The 18,060-nt window shown below is 44.0% G+C and overlaps 1 protein-coding gene across 1 annotated transcript in view; it reads right to left on the bottom strand.

Annotated features, from left to right (window-relative positions):
* The window catches only part of BGN (biglycan), a 120,250-nt gene that overhangs the window by 30,278 nt on the left and 71,912 nt on the right, over nucleotides 1-18,060 (bottom strand). The window contains exons 3-4 of the mRNA XM_073600152.1: nucleotides 5,217-5,329; nucleotides 3,744-3,957 (exon numbers count right to left, since the gene is read on the bottom strand). Of these exons, the coding sequence (XP_073456253.1) occupies nucleotides 3,744-3,957; nucleotides 5,217-5,329 (327 nt within the window). The remainder of the gene's footprint in view (nucleotides 1-3,743; nucleotides 3,958-5,216; nucleotides 5,330-18,060) is intronic.

Raw genomic sequence — 18,060 nt, 5'->3', positions numbered from 1 at the left:
AGCCGCCACTGGCAGCAACCCTATTTATGTGCGACCCTTCCTTCCTTGGGATATAAAAGTCAAAGTGTGGAGGCCTCAGGCATGGAGTGGGCAAAATATGAGAGTTCAGCCTCAGCAGGTGGGGTGGTGTTCTAGCGAAAGGACAGGAGCGGGGCAGGGACTTGTACATTTGGCGTCATCATTAACCAATTGCAAAGCCCCTGCTTACATGCAGAAAAGCAGCATTGTGAGTTAGCATCCTCATCCTAGTACTGGAAGTGGCTACTGGTAGTATCACCAGGTGAAAATAAAAAAAAAAAGCTGAAAAAAGAAAACGAATGCAGCCACCACACCCAAGGACCATTAAACGGCAATATATTTACATAGTGTAGCACCCTGATCTTTAGGCAGGGTGGCTATTAAATTTATCTGCCAAGTGATAGTTGCCTTGGCCAATTTATAGGAGGTCAATTGATTTCATCCTAGTTCTGGAATTACTGCACTTCTCTCTTCTGTCACTAGATGGCCGGGTATCTGGTGGCATTAGATAAGACAAGGGCATTGCAAGGACAGATTAGGAATGAGTGGGGTGTCTCAGCCAATGGGCAGGGATTTTCTTGGGTCCCTTGGCCTGCTGGAAGAGCCTATTTATTTGGGTGGAGTTAGGTGAACGGGGGTTCTGTGCCACCTGAATGGCTGTCTGGGTCGACGTGAGTTGTAATGTCCCAGGTTGCTAGGCCATAAGCCTTGGGCCTATCTTGGGGACTTCTGGCTGCTAGGCTATCTGAGGGCCTATCAAGAAGCAAGAGAGCAGCGTAGGGTTGGGACTGCGGCTTGCAGTCCAACCAAAAGTGACGGTTCTGCCGGCCCGAAGAACCAGCTGCGGTTGGAGCTGGAGGGGGAAGCTGTCGCTACTAAGGGACCATCCACCTTGCTACCGGAGACCACTGTGAGTAGCTGAAGCAAGTACCTGAGCGGTATTCTCACCAGCCCTGGACAGTGAAGAAGTGGGAAAACTTTAGCAGGTGCCAAGCCAGGGACTCAGCCAGTGGAGGTGACACTTGCGGAGCATTATTGTGTGCCAAGCCAGTGACCAAGCAGGCCAATGGGGTGACACTTGAGGAGTAGCTTTGGATGCCAAGCTAGGGACCCAGCAGGGATGCGGGGGATGATGCTTGAGGAAGATACCGAGTGAGAAGATTGGAAGAGCTCAGGAGATCTAGTGGATCTGTTAGTCTAGTGAAAGACTGGAAGCTCAGCTGAGTAAAGCTCTACAATAGGAGGTTGTAGTAGAAGTGGAGGAGTTCATTGCAACCGTGTTAGAAACTGTTACAAGATTGTGACCATAGGAGACAGCGATCCTACTCATGCAGACGTGGTGTCTAGCTGTATGCCTTTCCCTGCATGGCTGTCTGCCTATAGAAGTCTCAGAGTCTGCCAATTAACATTGCATCTACTAAAGGGTGTCCTGGCCCTAACCCTGTCTCCCACAGTTCTGTTTAAGAGACAATAAATCTCATCAAAAACAGACTCTTTCTCACATGCCCTGCTAAAATACTACAACTCCAACAACACTAAAGCTAAAGGAATCTTCCTAACATACAAGATGCTCACTATGCCAACTTCTGATCTACTCTCCTCATCCATCCAATACTGGTCCTCTTACATAGACCACCCACCTCCAATTGAACAATGGCAAAAAGCCCCCATAACCCCCCTACATCTATCTCATTGCATCACCCATTGGGAATCTTTATAGAAGCTGTTCCATAAATGGTACTTCGCCCCAGACAGACTGGCAAGGATATACCCCTTCACTTCACCTAAATGTTGGAGCGGCTGCAACAATATTGGTTCTCTATCACACATCTGGTGGGACTGCGCACCCATCAAAAGCTAATGGAAAAAAAGTGATGAAATTAATCTTCTCCTTGTGTGACATCCCAATGTCCCCACTGGACCTACTCCTGTGACTATCAATTCCCACTTGGCCTAGACATCTGCAAGCGTTAGTGACACACATCCTAATAGCAGCTCGCCTGGCAATTGCAAAAAATGGAAATCAAGCTTCCTCCTAAAAGACGCCATTCGGTTACTCAACTCGCATTTCCTAATGGAATTCTCGTTTGCCAAAGCCAATATATCTACAAAACCCTTTGCCATAACCTGGGGAAAATGGATCGCTGAAGGCAGAAGCGTGCCCTTGTGTTAAATAACACATATTGGACCCCCCCCCTCCGCTATTACCAAAAGATGAAATATTGTTCCTCTATCAGCTTCTCAAACCGGCCCAACTTCTCACCCTCTCCCACTCAAGTACTTTTACAACCCCAACCCCTCCAATCCGACCACCCTCATAAGCATCCCATGCGGTACTCAAAATCTCATATAATAACAACAAATTTCTTGTTTGTTACACTTTGTAGACCTTCACTCAGGGGCGTTGCTAGGGGGTGGCTATTGGGGCTATAGCCCCCAATCTGGGGCCCATAGCCCCGAGTCTCTTGCCCAGGGTCCCTGCCTAACCAGTGGGTTGCAGCTGTTGCACCAGGTGGGCTGGCTGCATGAGAGAGGCGGAGGAGAGAAGAGAAGCGAGCGGGGGCGGACAAGCAGAGATAACATCTCTCTCCACCCGCTCCACATCAGCGCTCTTCACAGCCAGGCCTCTTCAATTTGGGAGTGAGGTGCGGCAAGCAGCAGAGAGATGACATCATCTTTCACTGCACGCCACATCAGTTGGCAAGTGACAACCCACATCTGGTGGCCGGTGACGTGGCAAGTGACAATCTGCAAATGGTGGCAGAAGATGTGGCAATCTGCAAATGTTGCCAGGAGACGTGGCAAGTGACAATCTGCAAATGGTGGCAAGTGACAATCTGCAAATGGTGGCAGGAGACGTGGCAAGTGACAATCTGCAAATGGTGGCAGGTGAAGTGGCAAGTGACAATCTGCAAATTGTGGCAGGTGACGTGGCAAGTGACAATCCACATCTGCTGCCAGGTGAAAGTGGCAAGTGACAATTCACATCTGGTGGCAGGCAACATGGCAAGTGACAATCCACATCTGGTGACAGGCAACGGTGGCAAGTGACATGCTGCATCTGGTGGCAGGAGATGTGGCAAGTGACACGCTCAGGGCTCCCACTGATTCTGCAGTATGGCGAGTTGAACCACTTCATTATATATTAGAATGTAACAAAAGAAATAATGCACTTCTATCACCCTGACACCATATCAACCATTATGCCATGATGATTGAAGCGCCAACACCAGCCATCGCCCGTGACAAATTGCTTATCACTGGTCTCCCCCCACCCCACCCCACGGGCATGCAAAAAGGTTGGTGAGAGCTGCTATGGGCTCTAGCCCCAGATCTTTTCAGACCTAGCAACGCCCCTGCCTTCACTTATTGTTAACTTACTCAACATAGTGCTATTTTCTATCTATATGCATACTTGATTTATGTTGTTTTAACAAGTCCTTAAACATTTTGAAATGCAATCTTTTATTATTTTTTTTTTATCTTTTTCATGTACGTACATCAAGCCAGGGTATGCCCAATTGGTGCTGTTTTGTAATAAAAACAATAAATCTCTTTGCATTCAATAAGTGTCTGGTGCCCATCAATCTACCCTGCATTACACCCACCATGCCTTGTAACCCACTCTACACAGAAGGGTGTCAGCTATCCCTAACCCTGGAGGTCACCATTGGGCTTCAGGGGCCCCCGGGACTTGGCTACAATAGCAAATGATGAAGACCTACCAATGCAGTTCATGTTTTTCAGCCCATTGAAGACATCTTTAGGGATTTTCTTGATCTTGTTTTCATGAATTCGCAGCTCCACCAGGGCCTTGGGGAGACTCTTGGGGATCTCTTCCAGGCTGTTTTTGGAGATGTACAGCTTCTGGAGATTAACACATGGCTCAAATGCTTTCTCGTTAACTTTGGAGATTTTGTTGTTTACCAGCACCAGGGCCTGAAAGAATAAAAGAATAAGGAATAATGTTCTTTTTTTTTTTTTCATTTAGGACTGCAGCTCATTGTGCTGAAAATAATGTTCAACTGTCCGCGTTGCCCTATAACCAATTCTTAGATATTCCTTTTCCCAGTCTAGTTTTGGCTATACATGATCCTCAAAATTCACAGCACCGTCACACATGCGTGCCCCTTACAAGCTGCTTTTTTATACCTTGGCGGAGGCATAGTATGGGGTATATTCTGCCCCACGTTCTTGTATTTTATTTTTTGTCTTGCAGTGAACTGCATGAGTTTATCACTTTTCATTGGTTTCTGGCCATTACAACTTGTTTACTAATGTGATTTTGGTATCTTGCTCGGTCATCCCCTCCTGTTTCGTACCTCCCAACTTTTTGAGATGGGAACGTGGGACACATACACTATATTACCAAAAGTATTGGGACGCCTGCCTTTACACCCACGTGAACTTTAATGGCATCCCAGTCTTAGTCCGTAGGGTTCAATATTGAGTTGGCCTGCCCTCATTTTGAAAGGCACCCCCTAGGTACCTTGCTGATGAATATCTGTTTAAAATGGGTCCATACCCTGGCAAAACGCAACACACACCTTTTTGGTGTACATTGGTGTAGTAGGAAGCCCATTCAAATGAATGTATACAAAGTCCAAAAAAAGCTCTAGACCAATGAGCTGTGAGTCCAACATCTTTTACTATAGGTGTTCATTCAGCAAGACAAGTACAAAGCTGCCAACACATTTCAGGGTTATCCCCCCCTTCTTCAGGGCTCTGATATAGCATAAACCAAGGAGGGTTCAAAATGGCAGAATTATTACAATGAATTGTTTGAAAAATGAAAATGTGACCAAGTGCCCAAGAGCAAATTAGCAGCAGGAAATGAAATGGTCTATTGCAACGCACATTAACACACATGCACAAACGCACTGCGGTGGTGTAAATGGGCCCTTGATCTCAGCACAAATCCTTCTGCAAATGAACCTTCTTCCATATACAGTATACTTTTTATCTTTGTGTTAGTATGTTTGCTTGGAGTTCAGCTTTAATGTTGTCAGTGATAAATTAGTACATATAAGGATCACTAATGGCAGATATCTAGAACAATACGATATTCTTTCACCCTAAAAACCCATACACATGTATTTACAGGACAGTAGACTCTGTGAAGACGTGAAAATCTTTTTAATCTACAAGTAATATATATATTAATATATATATATATATATATATAAATATTCCCTTACATAGAGTTTGCTAAGTCCTTTCAGGTCATCTTTCTTAATTTCCATAATTTTGTTGTTCTGGAGGTCCAAGAGCATGGTATCCTTTGGAATGTTCTTAGGCACACTTGTCAGACCTAAAACAGAAAGCACAGAATGCTTAGTCAATATTATTGTTAGAATTGTGTTTTAGTTTTTGGTACATGCTAGACAACTATGCTTAGCTCTACCAGAGTTCTGTGGAACCTTAGAGTTCCTCTGGAGGTTGCTGGTGGTTCCTTAAACAATTTCTGACTTTTAGATATGAAACTCCTGACACCAATGATCCTTTTTTGCTCTCCGAAAAGGGAAGGGGGGGGGGGGGATTATTTTTCTCACTGACCCTTTAATGTATGGGGCAGTCATCCCACTGACCCCCAATATATGAAGTATTCTTTTCACAGACCCACCAATGTAAGAAGCATTCTTCCCACTGACCAATGTAAAGAGCATTCTTCCCACTGACCACCAATGTAAGGAACATTCTTTCCACTGACCTATAATGTAAAGGACATTTTTCCAACTGACCACCAATGGAAGTGACATTATTCCCATTGATCACCAATGTAAGGAGCATTCTTCCCACTGACCACCAATATAAGGAGCGTTCTTCCCACGGACCCCCAATGAACATTTTCTCACTGACCACCAATGTAAGGGACTTTTTTCTCACTGACCACCAATGTAAAGAACGACCCACTGACCCTCAATGTTAGGAACTTTCTTCTTACTGACCACCAATATATGGAGCATTTGTCCACACTCTGACAAAGGCCACCAATTTTAGGGATCCTTCTCCCACTGACCACCAATCTAAGTGAATATTTCACTGACCACCAATTTAAGGGGCGCATCTCAACTTGCCATCAACATAAGCAGGCATTTCTCCACTGTCCCACTAATGTGAGAAAACATTACAGTTTTCATTGTCTGTGTCTCTTTTTTGGCCATGATTGTTATTACTTTTGTTTTATTATGAATATTAAAAATAGGTTTGTCATATATGCTCCGTGTGTCAAATACACAAATCCCCCATCAGTGTCCCCCCCCTTACATCAGGGTCCCAAAATCAGTATCAAAATCCCCATAGGCATCCCTCCTTACATCAGAATCCTCATCAGAGCATCTCTTACATTAGAGTCCACCTTAGAAGTCCCCTCCTACATCAAGGTCCCCATCGGAGCCCCCCTTACCACTGTAATACAGCATTGCTGTAGCAGTGGGGGGGGGGTCTGGAAAGTGGAGCAGGTCCGAATGGTCCAAAGTTCCGTCTTCCTGTGAATACTGGGGCAAGCATGTTATTGGTTAATAGATCTAGCAAATGGTAGAGATGCTGACAGCGCAAGGGTGCAGCTAGGAGGAACTGACTGCAGGGTGATGGGGGGAGGTATTGGTTGGGAGGGAGAGAAGTGGAGACCAAAGGTAGCCTGCTGACCTGAAGCCTCAGTTTGTGCACATTGAAGATACACCACTGACCCTAGCTGTGGAGCAGATAAAACATTGAGGTGGGATGGACGTGGCCGTGGGCTGTAGCTTGGAGACCCCTGCTGTAGAGCGTGAGTTGGGAATGAAAAAATGCACACCGGGCACCTCTTTTCAAGCCAAAACATTGTTGGCGAAAACTCAAACCAAATGAGTTTCTCTTCATAAAATGTTCTCTGTATGTGTATTTTGTGCGATGTACAAAAAAATAGCTGATCTCCTTCATATGTAGGACTATTAATATCTCTTTTCGTAGACCCAAAATGATTAAAACCATTTTCTTTATAGATATGTTTTTACTTTGCATGGATCGTGTTGGTACATTTGTCATAAAAGGACTATTTATATTTTCTCCTGTTCTTTTTATAAGCTGGAAGAGTTCTCAAAGTCTGTATTCCATTTAGCATTTGTTTTTTATTACGATATAAAATAGTGTGGATGTAGCACCATATGTTGACTGATGTGCAAAATGATACTGATGTATATAATGGCGATTCCCCAGCTGTCCAGATTCACAGGAAATTGTACTTACAATTCTGCAAAACATACACATGGCCGCACAGTCAAAGGGAAAATGTCTGGATGGTGGATTTTTTACTTCCACTGTGAATGGAGCAAAGGGATGGAGTGTAATGTCCAGTGTCTTGGTGGAGGTGTATATGCTTTTGAGAAGACATAACACTGCCACTAACTGACACTTGAAAAGACGTGAAAGTAAAGGAGCGCCCGGTGTTCAGTAGATGCAGAGTTTAAAACGTTTTATTTAGAGTCACAACAATAAAATGAGGCCAACGCGTTTCGGGGGAACAAACACTTCCCCCTTCATCAGGGCTACTGTTGAAGCTATTAAGGAAATGATCCTTTTACGGACTGCTTTGGCGCAAGGATCAGACCGATAGATGTCCAAATGCTGGCTATGGGTTCAGAGGCAGAATTAAGAGAAATAATGGCCCCAGGGGTTTAAAGTTTGACAGATGGGAGTGGTCCACCCCTACCTTTGTCATTCCAAAGCCACTCCCACCTGTCAGATTTTAAACCCCTGGAGCCAAATTCCTCTCTCAATGCTGCCTCTGAACCCATAGCCAGCATTTGAACATCTATCGGTCCAATCCTTGCGCCAAAGGCAGTCCGTAACAGGACCATTTCCTTAATAGCTTCAACAGCAGCCCTGATGAAGGGGGGAGTGTTTTTTCCCCCGAAACGCATTGGTCTTTGCCTTTTGATAATATAAAAAAAAAATAGGAGATATCTATTACCATTTATTTCCATTTTTTCCATCTACCACCAAATGAAAGCCTTAATTGTTCTGAAAAAAACAAGGTATAATCTACCTGGATGCAAAAAGTAGTTGTGATTAGGGATGAGCTTTCTGTTCAGGTCGAACATGAGTTTGACTCGAACATTGGCTGTTCGCCCGTTCGTCGAAAACTGAACATTATGGGCCATTCACGCCAAATTCGAGCGGCGCGTAAAGGCCCATAATGCACTGCGGGAGCTGTATGATGATTGGCCAGAGCATGCACCATGACCTGCATGCTTTGGCCAATCACATTACCCTCAGCTAAGAGAGACATAATTGGCCAAAGGCAGGGTGCCTTTTGCCAATCATGGCTCAGGGGGACTAAGTCCATGCCCCACACTATATAAGGCCGCCTGAAGTGTGTCGTTGCCAGCATGGACGGAGAAAGAGAGTGTCATTTAGATTGAGCAGGCAGGCGGGTTATTCAGTATATATATATATATATATATATATATATATATATATATATACACATACACACACACAGATAGTCTTGTGTGTGTGTGTATATATATATATATATCCACTGCATACAGTTTAGCTATATTTCACTGCAGGCCGTTCCTGGTGTACTGTTTAATATACTTCAGGCGGTGTACACAGTAGACAGTGCTGTCAACCCATAGTGCAGTTGTGAGTATGGCACCAGGGCAGGGGAGCTTGGCTTTTTTTCACCACAGCAGTGGCTACTGATCAAGGATGCATGCACCGTCCTGTCCTGTCACCATTTGGGGCGGCCACAAGGATGGTGAGCAGTGACAGTGCATGCATCAGTGATACTTGTCTTCCTGTTGGAGCACACGCTTCATGGAATAATGTACAGGGCACTTGAGGCAGAGGAGGACTTCCTTACCTCTCATGGCCCCCTTTATCCAGATACTAGTATTCCTGCAGGCCCGCCGATCACACAGGAAGAAGAAGAAGAGGAGTGTCAGCATGGAAATGGAGGATAACACTCAGCATCAGCAGCAGTCTTCAAGGGATCGTTTGCAGTCCCCAGAAACCCATGGAGTTGTACATGGCTGGGAAGAGGTGGTTGAGGATCATGTGATCCTTAGTGACCCAGAGGACTCAGGATCGAATGCCTCTGCAAACCTTCGCTGCATGGCCTCCCTGATCCTGAAAAGCCTGCGAAAGGACCCTAGGATTCGTGGTATCAAGGAGAGGGATCATTATTGGCTGACAACCCTTCTTGATCCACATTACAAGGGTAAGGTTGCAGAACTTATCCAGCCTTCACAGAGGGAGCAGAGGATGAAACATCTTCAGGAGGCCTTGCAGAAAGGTTTGTGCAATGTGTTTCGAGAGCCCGGGAGGTTACAATTTCTTGGTGCCGTACAACGTGTTGCTGAGGCTTCGTTCAGTCACAGAAAGAGCAATGGAGAAGGTGGCCAGCTGACCGATGCCTTCAGGCAATTCTAAAGTCCTCAGCGCCCAGGTCTGATCAGTTCCAGCAACCATTGCCAGCGTCTGAATTACATGGTGCAGGAATATCCACTGGGTTACTGGGTTACTGGGTCTTGAGGATGGATCACTAGCCAGAGCTTGCGCAATTGAGCTACTGGCCTGTCCTGCATCCAGCGTTCTTTCTGAACGCACATTCAGTGCTGCTGGGGGCTTTGTAACCCCTTTGTAACCCATCACAGAGTGCACCTGTCCACAGACTCTGTTGATCGGCTCACATTCATAAAAATAAATCAGTCTTGGATTACCAGCTACCAAGCACCTGATGCTGATGTAACCAAATGATTTTTCTATGGATGTGGGATCCCTTGAAGACTGTATATGCTGAGTGACTATCCTATTATGAGGAGTGACTATCTAATACCTCCTTAATTTTCATGATGATAGCTTCTAAGAATATTTTCCGTTCAGGGCACCTTTCTGCCCCTGTTTAACAGGGGCACGTAATTACAATTTTTGATCTAATATTTCACAGTAGGGCCTGTTCCTGCACTCAACAAAAGTATCTGTGAGGCTTTACAGTGTTGTGCCACCACCACCACCGCCTAAGGCTACATTTTTCTGCATTACAACATTACACTACACTACAGCTGCAAGCAGTTTTAAATGACTTTTTTTCCTTTAGAAATGTCATTTTGTGCAGGGACTGTTCTAAACACGGGTAAAATGTGCCACTTTACAGGCATACTATAGGCACCCCCCAGGCACGATATTTAAAGGAATATTACACTTTTATTGTTTCACTTTAAGCATTATTAAAATCACTGCTCCCGAAAAACGTCTCTTTAAAACTTTTTTCGCATTGATACATGTCCCCTGGGGCAGGACCTGGGTCACCAAACATTTTGACACTTTTGACAATACCTTGCATATTAACCTTTAAAATTAGCACTTTTGACTTTTCACGTTCGAGTACCATAGACTTTAATGGGGTTCGCGTGTTCACAGGAATTTTCGGTCTGATCGCATATTTTGCCACGAACTGAACCGGGGGGTGTTCGGCTCATCCCTAGTTGTGATGATATGTACGGTTTTACTAAATTTTGCTTAGGCATTTCGATTTGTTTAAACCTTAGGCACAAAGGGGTTAAGATAACATAAGCAAACCAAAACAAAGTATTTAATAGCAGGAATCTCATGATTAAAATGCTTAATTAATACAGTATATTTCATGGTCGTTCTTCTTTAGTGCTGATATGTTGAGCCATAGATTTTACACTCTTGGGTCATCTTTGTTTTTGTAGGATACTTTGCCAAGAGCTTGGACAATATCTAATTTCACAGATAAGTTCCTAAGGTCAAAGAGAGTCATCCAATTTATAAGCACTGGAGCAAAAATAAAAGGCAGGCAGTAATTGCAATTTTTTGTATGCTTTTCTGTTTTTTACATATTTTTTTGGTGATGGACTGTAACTGATAAAAAAAAAAGCACAGGAAATGAGGTGCTTTGGAGAGCTTTTAAGTTAAAAAAAACTGGCAGTAAAATGAGCTCATAACCTGCAATCTTCCTTTCTAGCATGGCTAGCACTGCTTCCAATACCTCTACAATGAAGGTGTCCCTCAGTGCCATGTCAGTTTTGTATTCTCTAAAGGAACATAGGAAACATTACAGCTGGAACTTGTTTGGCTGAAGTTTACAACATAACCACTATATTTGCCCTATTTTCACAGATGTTAAGAGGTCCCATCCAGGCACTGTAGGAAAAGAGTAGCATCACATAGTTACATAGTAGGTGAGGTTGAAAATAGTCCATCAAGTCCAACCTATGTGTGTGATTATATGTCAGTATTACATTGTACAGTCCTATATGTTGTGGTCGTTCAGGTGCTTATCTTATCTGCAAGGAAAGTTGGTGTCGGAAGTCTTATCTGCAAGGAAAGTTGGTGTCGGAAGTCTTCCTTCTGCCAGATTCTGCAATTACAGGTCTGAATGGGGAGCAGGCAGCATTATAGAATGCCCAGCATGTGTCACTGACTGCAGGACCTGCTCTAATCAATATCTAAATTAGAATGTACTGTATTTCCATTCAGGGCCACCAGCACAAAATATCTTATTAGTACTGGTCCAAGGTGCTAGTCTGCCACTAGGTGGCTCTGTTCCAGAACAGTGTCTGTTTACAGAGAATAGTGTCATCAGGTGCTAGGTCCCTTTTAGATTGAGCCCTCCTGTGGTGTTGTATTGGATAACTGCTCATATATAAGCCGTGTTGAGAGGAGCCATAGTGCAGTGGGGGCAGGGGAGCCAGAGACCCCACCTTCAGACAGATGTAGTTAGCAAGTGGAGGCCCTAGACAGGACTGGGAGATAGTGAGAGCTACACCTGCAACCAGAAGGGCAGGCTTTAGATATCCTGACTCTTACAGTAAAAAAGGCTAGAGCAGGTTGCAAGGCCAAGTGTTAAGCTGGGCCAAGTGTTCCCTGGAGTGAGGCTATCTGCCTGAAGGACCTGGGAGAGGGATACCAAAGCCAGAGGTGACTGCAGTAATCCTGGTCAGAAAGACTACCTGTAAGGAGCAGTGAGCTGGACACAGACAGCCTAAGACAAACCAAGACCCTCTTATTGAGTACTGATGACCCCAGGAGGAGAGAGACTGAGTAGGGAAGATGGCTCATCAAAATGTACTGTGTGCTGCTTCCACATGTTACTGCTACAGATCGTCCACTATATGGGATTGACAAAATGCTGTCAGGTGACCTTGGAAAGTATGCATACTGCCCAACTTTTGAACTTCCGAATGAGGGACACTTGAGGTAAGTAACGACATGTGGCAAAATGTGGGTGTGGCAAAACTCTTACCAGTGGGAGAAGCTTAAGTGGCGTGGTTGAACAAAACCAAATATGTTTATCAATAATGTTAGTGAAAATGGACTTGGCCTTGGTCATGTTGTATCAGGTGGGTTAGTGAGAATGAATTTGACTTTTGTTGTGCTGCATCCTGTGGGTTAGTAGGGAAGGCCTTGGCCCATGACACATTGTATCAGGTAGGTTAGTAAGGATGGACTTGGCCTGTGCCATGTTGTATCAGGTGGTTTGGTGCAGTGAGAAAAATATGACATGAGAGAGTGGGGGGTTAGAAAGGGAGAGGAGGGTGAGAGAGATCGGGAGAGACGAGAGAAGGGGGTGAGAGAGAGAGGGAAGTAAGAGAGAGGGTGAGAGAGACCCTTAGCCCTGTCTGCAGTCCCTCCTGTGCCCTCATGTCCCAGTCTGCAGTAACTGTCTGTGGGAAGGTGTGTGTGATGCTTGGTACAGTGCCTTCCATGCCAGCAGGATGTTCATGATGGCCAGCAGTGGGCTGAGCCCATTTTCATAGTTGATTGATGACAGGAGGTCACGGAGGTGCTCTGCTCCTTCCAGGAGCCTGCACCTTCCACAAGTCCTCATTCCCTGGCTCTGGTCAGCCTGTCCTCGGGTCCTGGGAAGTCTTCAGAACTCTTCTCCCTCCAGGGCTATCAGTCCTTGCCACCCTCGCTGCTCACCTTCCCAGCGACTTCCTAGAGTTGGGTGCTGTTATCCTGCCCACACCTGGAGGCCTTCTCTGTCCCGCTCCTCACACCTGCTGCCACCGGACTCTCCATGACGTGGTCCCTATTGGCTAAGTGCCAGACTGGTTTGTCCAACCCTGGACCACGTAGTCCCAGCAGGAGGGAGGCAGAGCCGCTGGCACTGACATTCCTGATTGATCACAGGCAAATTAGGCGGCCGTGAGGTGAGTGCCTAATTAAAGAGCCACCTCTGGCAGAGAGAAGCGTCGGCTGAAAAAAAGCCCTACTGGTGCCCGCGTCAGTGCCCCCATGCCAGGAAAGTTGATGGAGCCAAGTGCTTGAACTTGTCCCAGCACTGGGCTCCACTCCGGGACATTGCTTTGATCCACTGGGACTTACATCAAATCCTGGGATGGTCCAGACAAATTCAGGATGATTGGGAGATGTAGTATGTCTATATGATGCGACTGCAATGCCATTGTAAAGTAACATCAGTATAGTGCAGCAATTCTATCTCTTGAGTGGATATTCCTTCCTTGGGTTATAAAGGTTAATGGACGAAAATATCATGAAAAGGCATCTGGAATGGAGATGGGCACAAGATGGCAGAGGGTTAATGCCTCAAGCAGGTGGAGGATTGTTCTTGTAGAAGTGGTGGGTCAGGGACTTATGCTCTTGGTGCCATTACTAGCCATTCACAAGCCCCCCCCCCTTACACATCTGCCTAGTTCTTTGTTGCTCGGTACACACTTCTGTTTCTGTTTGGCATACAGTACCTTGAAAAAGTATTCATACCCCAGGAAAGTTTCCACTATTTGTCATGTTACAACCAAAAATGTAAATGTATTTTATGTGATAGACCAACACAAAGTGGCACATAATTGTGAAGTGGAAGGAAAATGATAAATGGTTTATAATATCTTTTACAAACAAATATCTGATACCCCTAACTAAAATCTAGTGGAACCAATTGCCTTCAGAAGTCACTTAATTAGTAAATAGAGTCCACCTGTGTGTAATTTAAACTCAGTATAAATACAGCTGTTCTGTGAAGACCTCAGAGGTTTGTTAGAGAACCTTAGTGAACAAACAGCATCATGAAGGCCAAGGAACACACCAGACAGGTCAGGGATAAAGTTGTGGAGAAGTTTGAAGCAGGGTTATGTTATAAGAAAATATCCCAAGCTTTAAACCTCTCACAGAGCACTATTCAATCCATCATCCGAAAATAGAAAGTATGGCACAACTGCAAACCTGCAAAGACATGGCCGTCCACCTAAACTGACAGTCCGGGCAAGGAGAGCATTAATCAGAGAAGGAGTCAAGAAGCCCATGGTAACTCTGGAGGAGTAGCAGAGATCCACAGCTCAGGTGGGAGAATCTGTCTACATGACAACTATTAGTCGTGTACTCCACTAATCTGGCCTTTAAGGAAGAGTGGAAAGAAGAAAGCCATTGTTGAAAGAAAGTCATAAGAAGGCCCATTTGCAGTCTACGAGAAGTCATGTGGGGGACAAAGCAAACATGTGGAAGAAGGGGTTTTGGTCACATGAAACCAAAATTGAACTTTTTTGCCTAAAAGCAAAATGCTATGTGTGGCGGAAACCTAACAATGCGCAAGACCCTGAACACACCATCACCACTGTGAAACATGGTGGGGGAAGCATTAAGTTGTGGGGATGCTTATCTTCAGCAGGGACAGGGAATCTGGTCAGAGCTGATGGGAAGATGGATGAAGCCAAATACAGGGCAATCTTAGAAGAAAATCAGTTAGAGTCTACAAAAGACTTGAGACTGGAACGGAGGTTCACCTTCCAGCAAAGACAACAACTCTAAACATACAGCCAGAGCTACAATGGAATGGTTTAGATCCAGGCATATTCATGTGTTAAAATGGTCCAGTCAAAGTCCAGACCTAACTCCAATTGAGAATCTGTGGCAAGACTTGAAAATTGCTGTTCAGACGCTCTTCATCCAATCTGACAGAGCTTGAGCTATCTTAAAGAAGAAGAATGGGCAAAAATGTCCCTCTCTAGATGTGCAAAGCTGGTAGAGACATCCCCAAAAAGACTTGCAGCTGTAATTGCAGTGAAAGGTGGTTCTACAAAGTATTGAATCGGGGGCTGAATACAAATGCCCCCCACACTTTTCACATATTTATTTGTAAAAAATGTTGAAAGCCATTTATCATTTTCCTTCCTCTTCACAATTATGTGCCACTTTGTGTTGGTCTATCACATAAAATCCCAATAAAATACATTTACGTTTTTGGTTGTAACATGACAAAATGTGGAAAATGTCAAGGGGTATGAATACTTTTTCAAGGCACTGTAGCTTCATGTGTCTCTGACCAGAGAGATTCTTGCAGCCTTCTTTTGTGTTAATGGTAGGCCCAAGTAGAAGAATCCTTTGTTTATTTAGTTTACAAATGAAACCCAATATTTCCCTCTGTAAAATCTCCCCATTTTTGATCAAGAATATACAATTTACACAGCATGCATACAATGTATTAAAACAAATGTGTTTTAAAATAATTCTACTAGGGCAGCTATTCTCAATCTAGATTCCCATGGAATCCTAGAGTTCCTCCAGAGGTTGGTAGGGGTTGCCTGAGCTGTGGCTGACTGACCGCCCCATTCCTGGGCCAACACCATTTGTTAAATATTAAACACCAATATTAAATTAGTGTAGCTGTCTGTAAAGATGGTATTCTTACTGCCTCTGTAAGTGGTCTTCCCACTGGCCACCAAAGTAAGGGCCGTTTTTTCCATTGATTCCCAAAAACTTGGTTTTAACAGGGGTTCCCTGACACTAGAACCTTTTTTAAATGGTTCCCCTGGGGTAAAAAGGGTGAGAGAGGCTGTACTAACTCATTGAACTCTGACTTTGATTTTTGATATGCAAGATATTATGAGAAAATAATACAGACTAAAGCACTTTGATTGGCAGTGGCTCTTATGTGGTCACATACATAAAGCAAAGCCATACGAATTTAGCAAAGGTAAAAATGAGGACTGTTTAGTAGAATGTTGAGTACATTCTTCGATATACCATGTTACCTAGACTTAAAGATGAGCGTAGATTTTAAACCGTTCTCCATATTTCCATTTGTAGAAATTCAGGACATGCTTCTGCTCTTAGATAATGTATATTTTAACGCTGTGCTGCATATTTTAACATGGTTTCCAAGGTACTGACAGCGTCAGTCACTGAATTCCCAGGTCTCTATGGGCAATCAGAATGTGTAGACTGTCTGGGAAGTGTCATTGATCTGTACACCAGCTGCATACATTCCAATGTTTGTAGTACTCCTGCAGCACCACTAGGTACTTTGTGCTCAACTTGCTTTTTCTCTCATGGCGTAAATTAAAAGACCAATTTCCAGGTAGGGTGTCTTTTTTCTTTTAGTTTTGCATAGAGCAGGGTTGGGCCCCACAAAAAAAATAAAATAAAATTTGTGGTCAGGGGCCCACTTGCGATAAGGCAAGGTGAGAATGATTTCAATTAATTTTGCTTCTATTGACATAAATGATTTGGGTCCTATTTTATACAATTGTCACCATCGATTGTCACCATCGATATGGGGCTCATTTTATCCCACTGACGCCAATAATACAGGGCTTATTTTATTCCGCAAACACCAACAATATGGGACTTACTTTATCCTACTGACACTAGTAATATGGGCCTTATTTTATCCCACTGACACTAATCATATGGGGATTCTTTTATCCTACTAATATTAATTATATGGGGCTCTATTTCCTACCAACATCACCATAATAAGGCTTATTTTACTTCAATTGAAATCAATGATGGGGCTTATTTTACTCCATCTGACACCATTATGTGGGCCGTACATTGAATACTCCCATGCTCTATACTCCTTACCACTTTACTCTTTGTTGTGTTGTATTTCAGGTATGTTATGTTGTACTTTACATACTTCTGATAGCTGCATTGTTCATTGTTGGTTACCATTGGTCCTCAACCCCCAACTATTTTAATGAAGTTCTCCTATAGGGCTTGTTCACACCAGGTCTGTTGACCTGTCTGAGCAGCTCAAGGGAACATGATGTGAAAAAGCTGTTATGTAGGCTCATGCAAAGTGTTAGCTCTAAGACTTTATTATGTGTAAAAAAGCAAACAAATCAAAAGAACTGTTTTTTTTTTTGTTGTTTTTTTTTAAATTACCCTTGGAGAATTATATCATCTCCTAATCCTTTAACTAAATAGTTCCCAGTATGGTATGTCTCCTTCTACTTTACCTTTGGGATTTAGGATTTTTGGTCTACACAAGTTTATTTTATGTGGTTTGGAGGGCACCATTTTATTCTTCGTCTTAGGCCACAGGAGGTAAGTTCACCTCCAGTGTGGCAGGTGTTCCATTAAGCAGCCCTATTTATAGCCCCTTAAGATTGTTGGTCAGAGGTGGATGATCTATTTATACTCCTTCACACTAGTAGTAAAGCATGATTCTCTTTGCAGTCCACAGGTGCTACTCGGCTTGCTTCCCATAGGCCAGTGGTCATCAACTCCTGTCCTCAGGGCCCACTAACAGGACAGGTTTGCAAGATAACTGAAATACATCACAGGTGATATCATTTGCTGCTCAGTTATTGCAGTATTTTAGTCTGCATCTCCCCAAGGTAATACATAAAACCTGGCCTGTTAGTGGGCCCTGAGGACAAGGTTGATGACCACTGCCATAGGCCACATCCTTGCTTAGCCAGTATTAAACGAGACAAGCTTCTCCTTTGTAACCAGACAGAACTTGTCTGGCTCAGGCAGTTGGGCCAATGTGCAAAAAAGTAGACTTTGCTTCTTATACCCTGAGCCATGGACTGGGCCCCTTCCTGCCATTGTACCCCGCAGTGGCCACCTGGCCTGCTATGCCTCCGTTTACGCCTTTCGAAGAGTAATTATTGCTGCTGTTTTATTGTTGTCTATTTCCATTGGGGAGGCTTCCCATCAATTCCTGCCCTGTTGATGGGTATCAAACAGAACAGGAAGTGAGGTGATATCTCTTTAACAGGAATGTAGATAGCAATAAAAACTCTGCTAAAAAGGTCATACTATCCAAAAAAGAGGTTTTGCTAC

Source organism: Aquarana catesbeiana, linkage group LG09 (genome assembly GCF_042186555.1).
Source record: "Aquarana catesbeiana isolate 2022-GZ linkage group LG09, ASM4218655v1, whole genome shotgun sequence".
Taxonomy (NCBI): domain Eukaryota; kingdom Metazoa; phylum Chordata; class Amphibia; order Anura; family Ranidae; genus Aquarana; species Aquarana catesbeiana.
The sequence above is the reverse complement of the archived record's forward strand: the minus strand, read 5'-3'. Positions and strand labels throughout refer to the sequence as shown.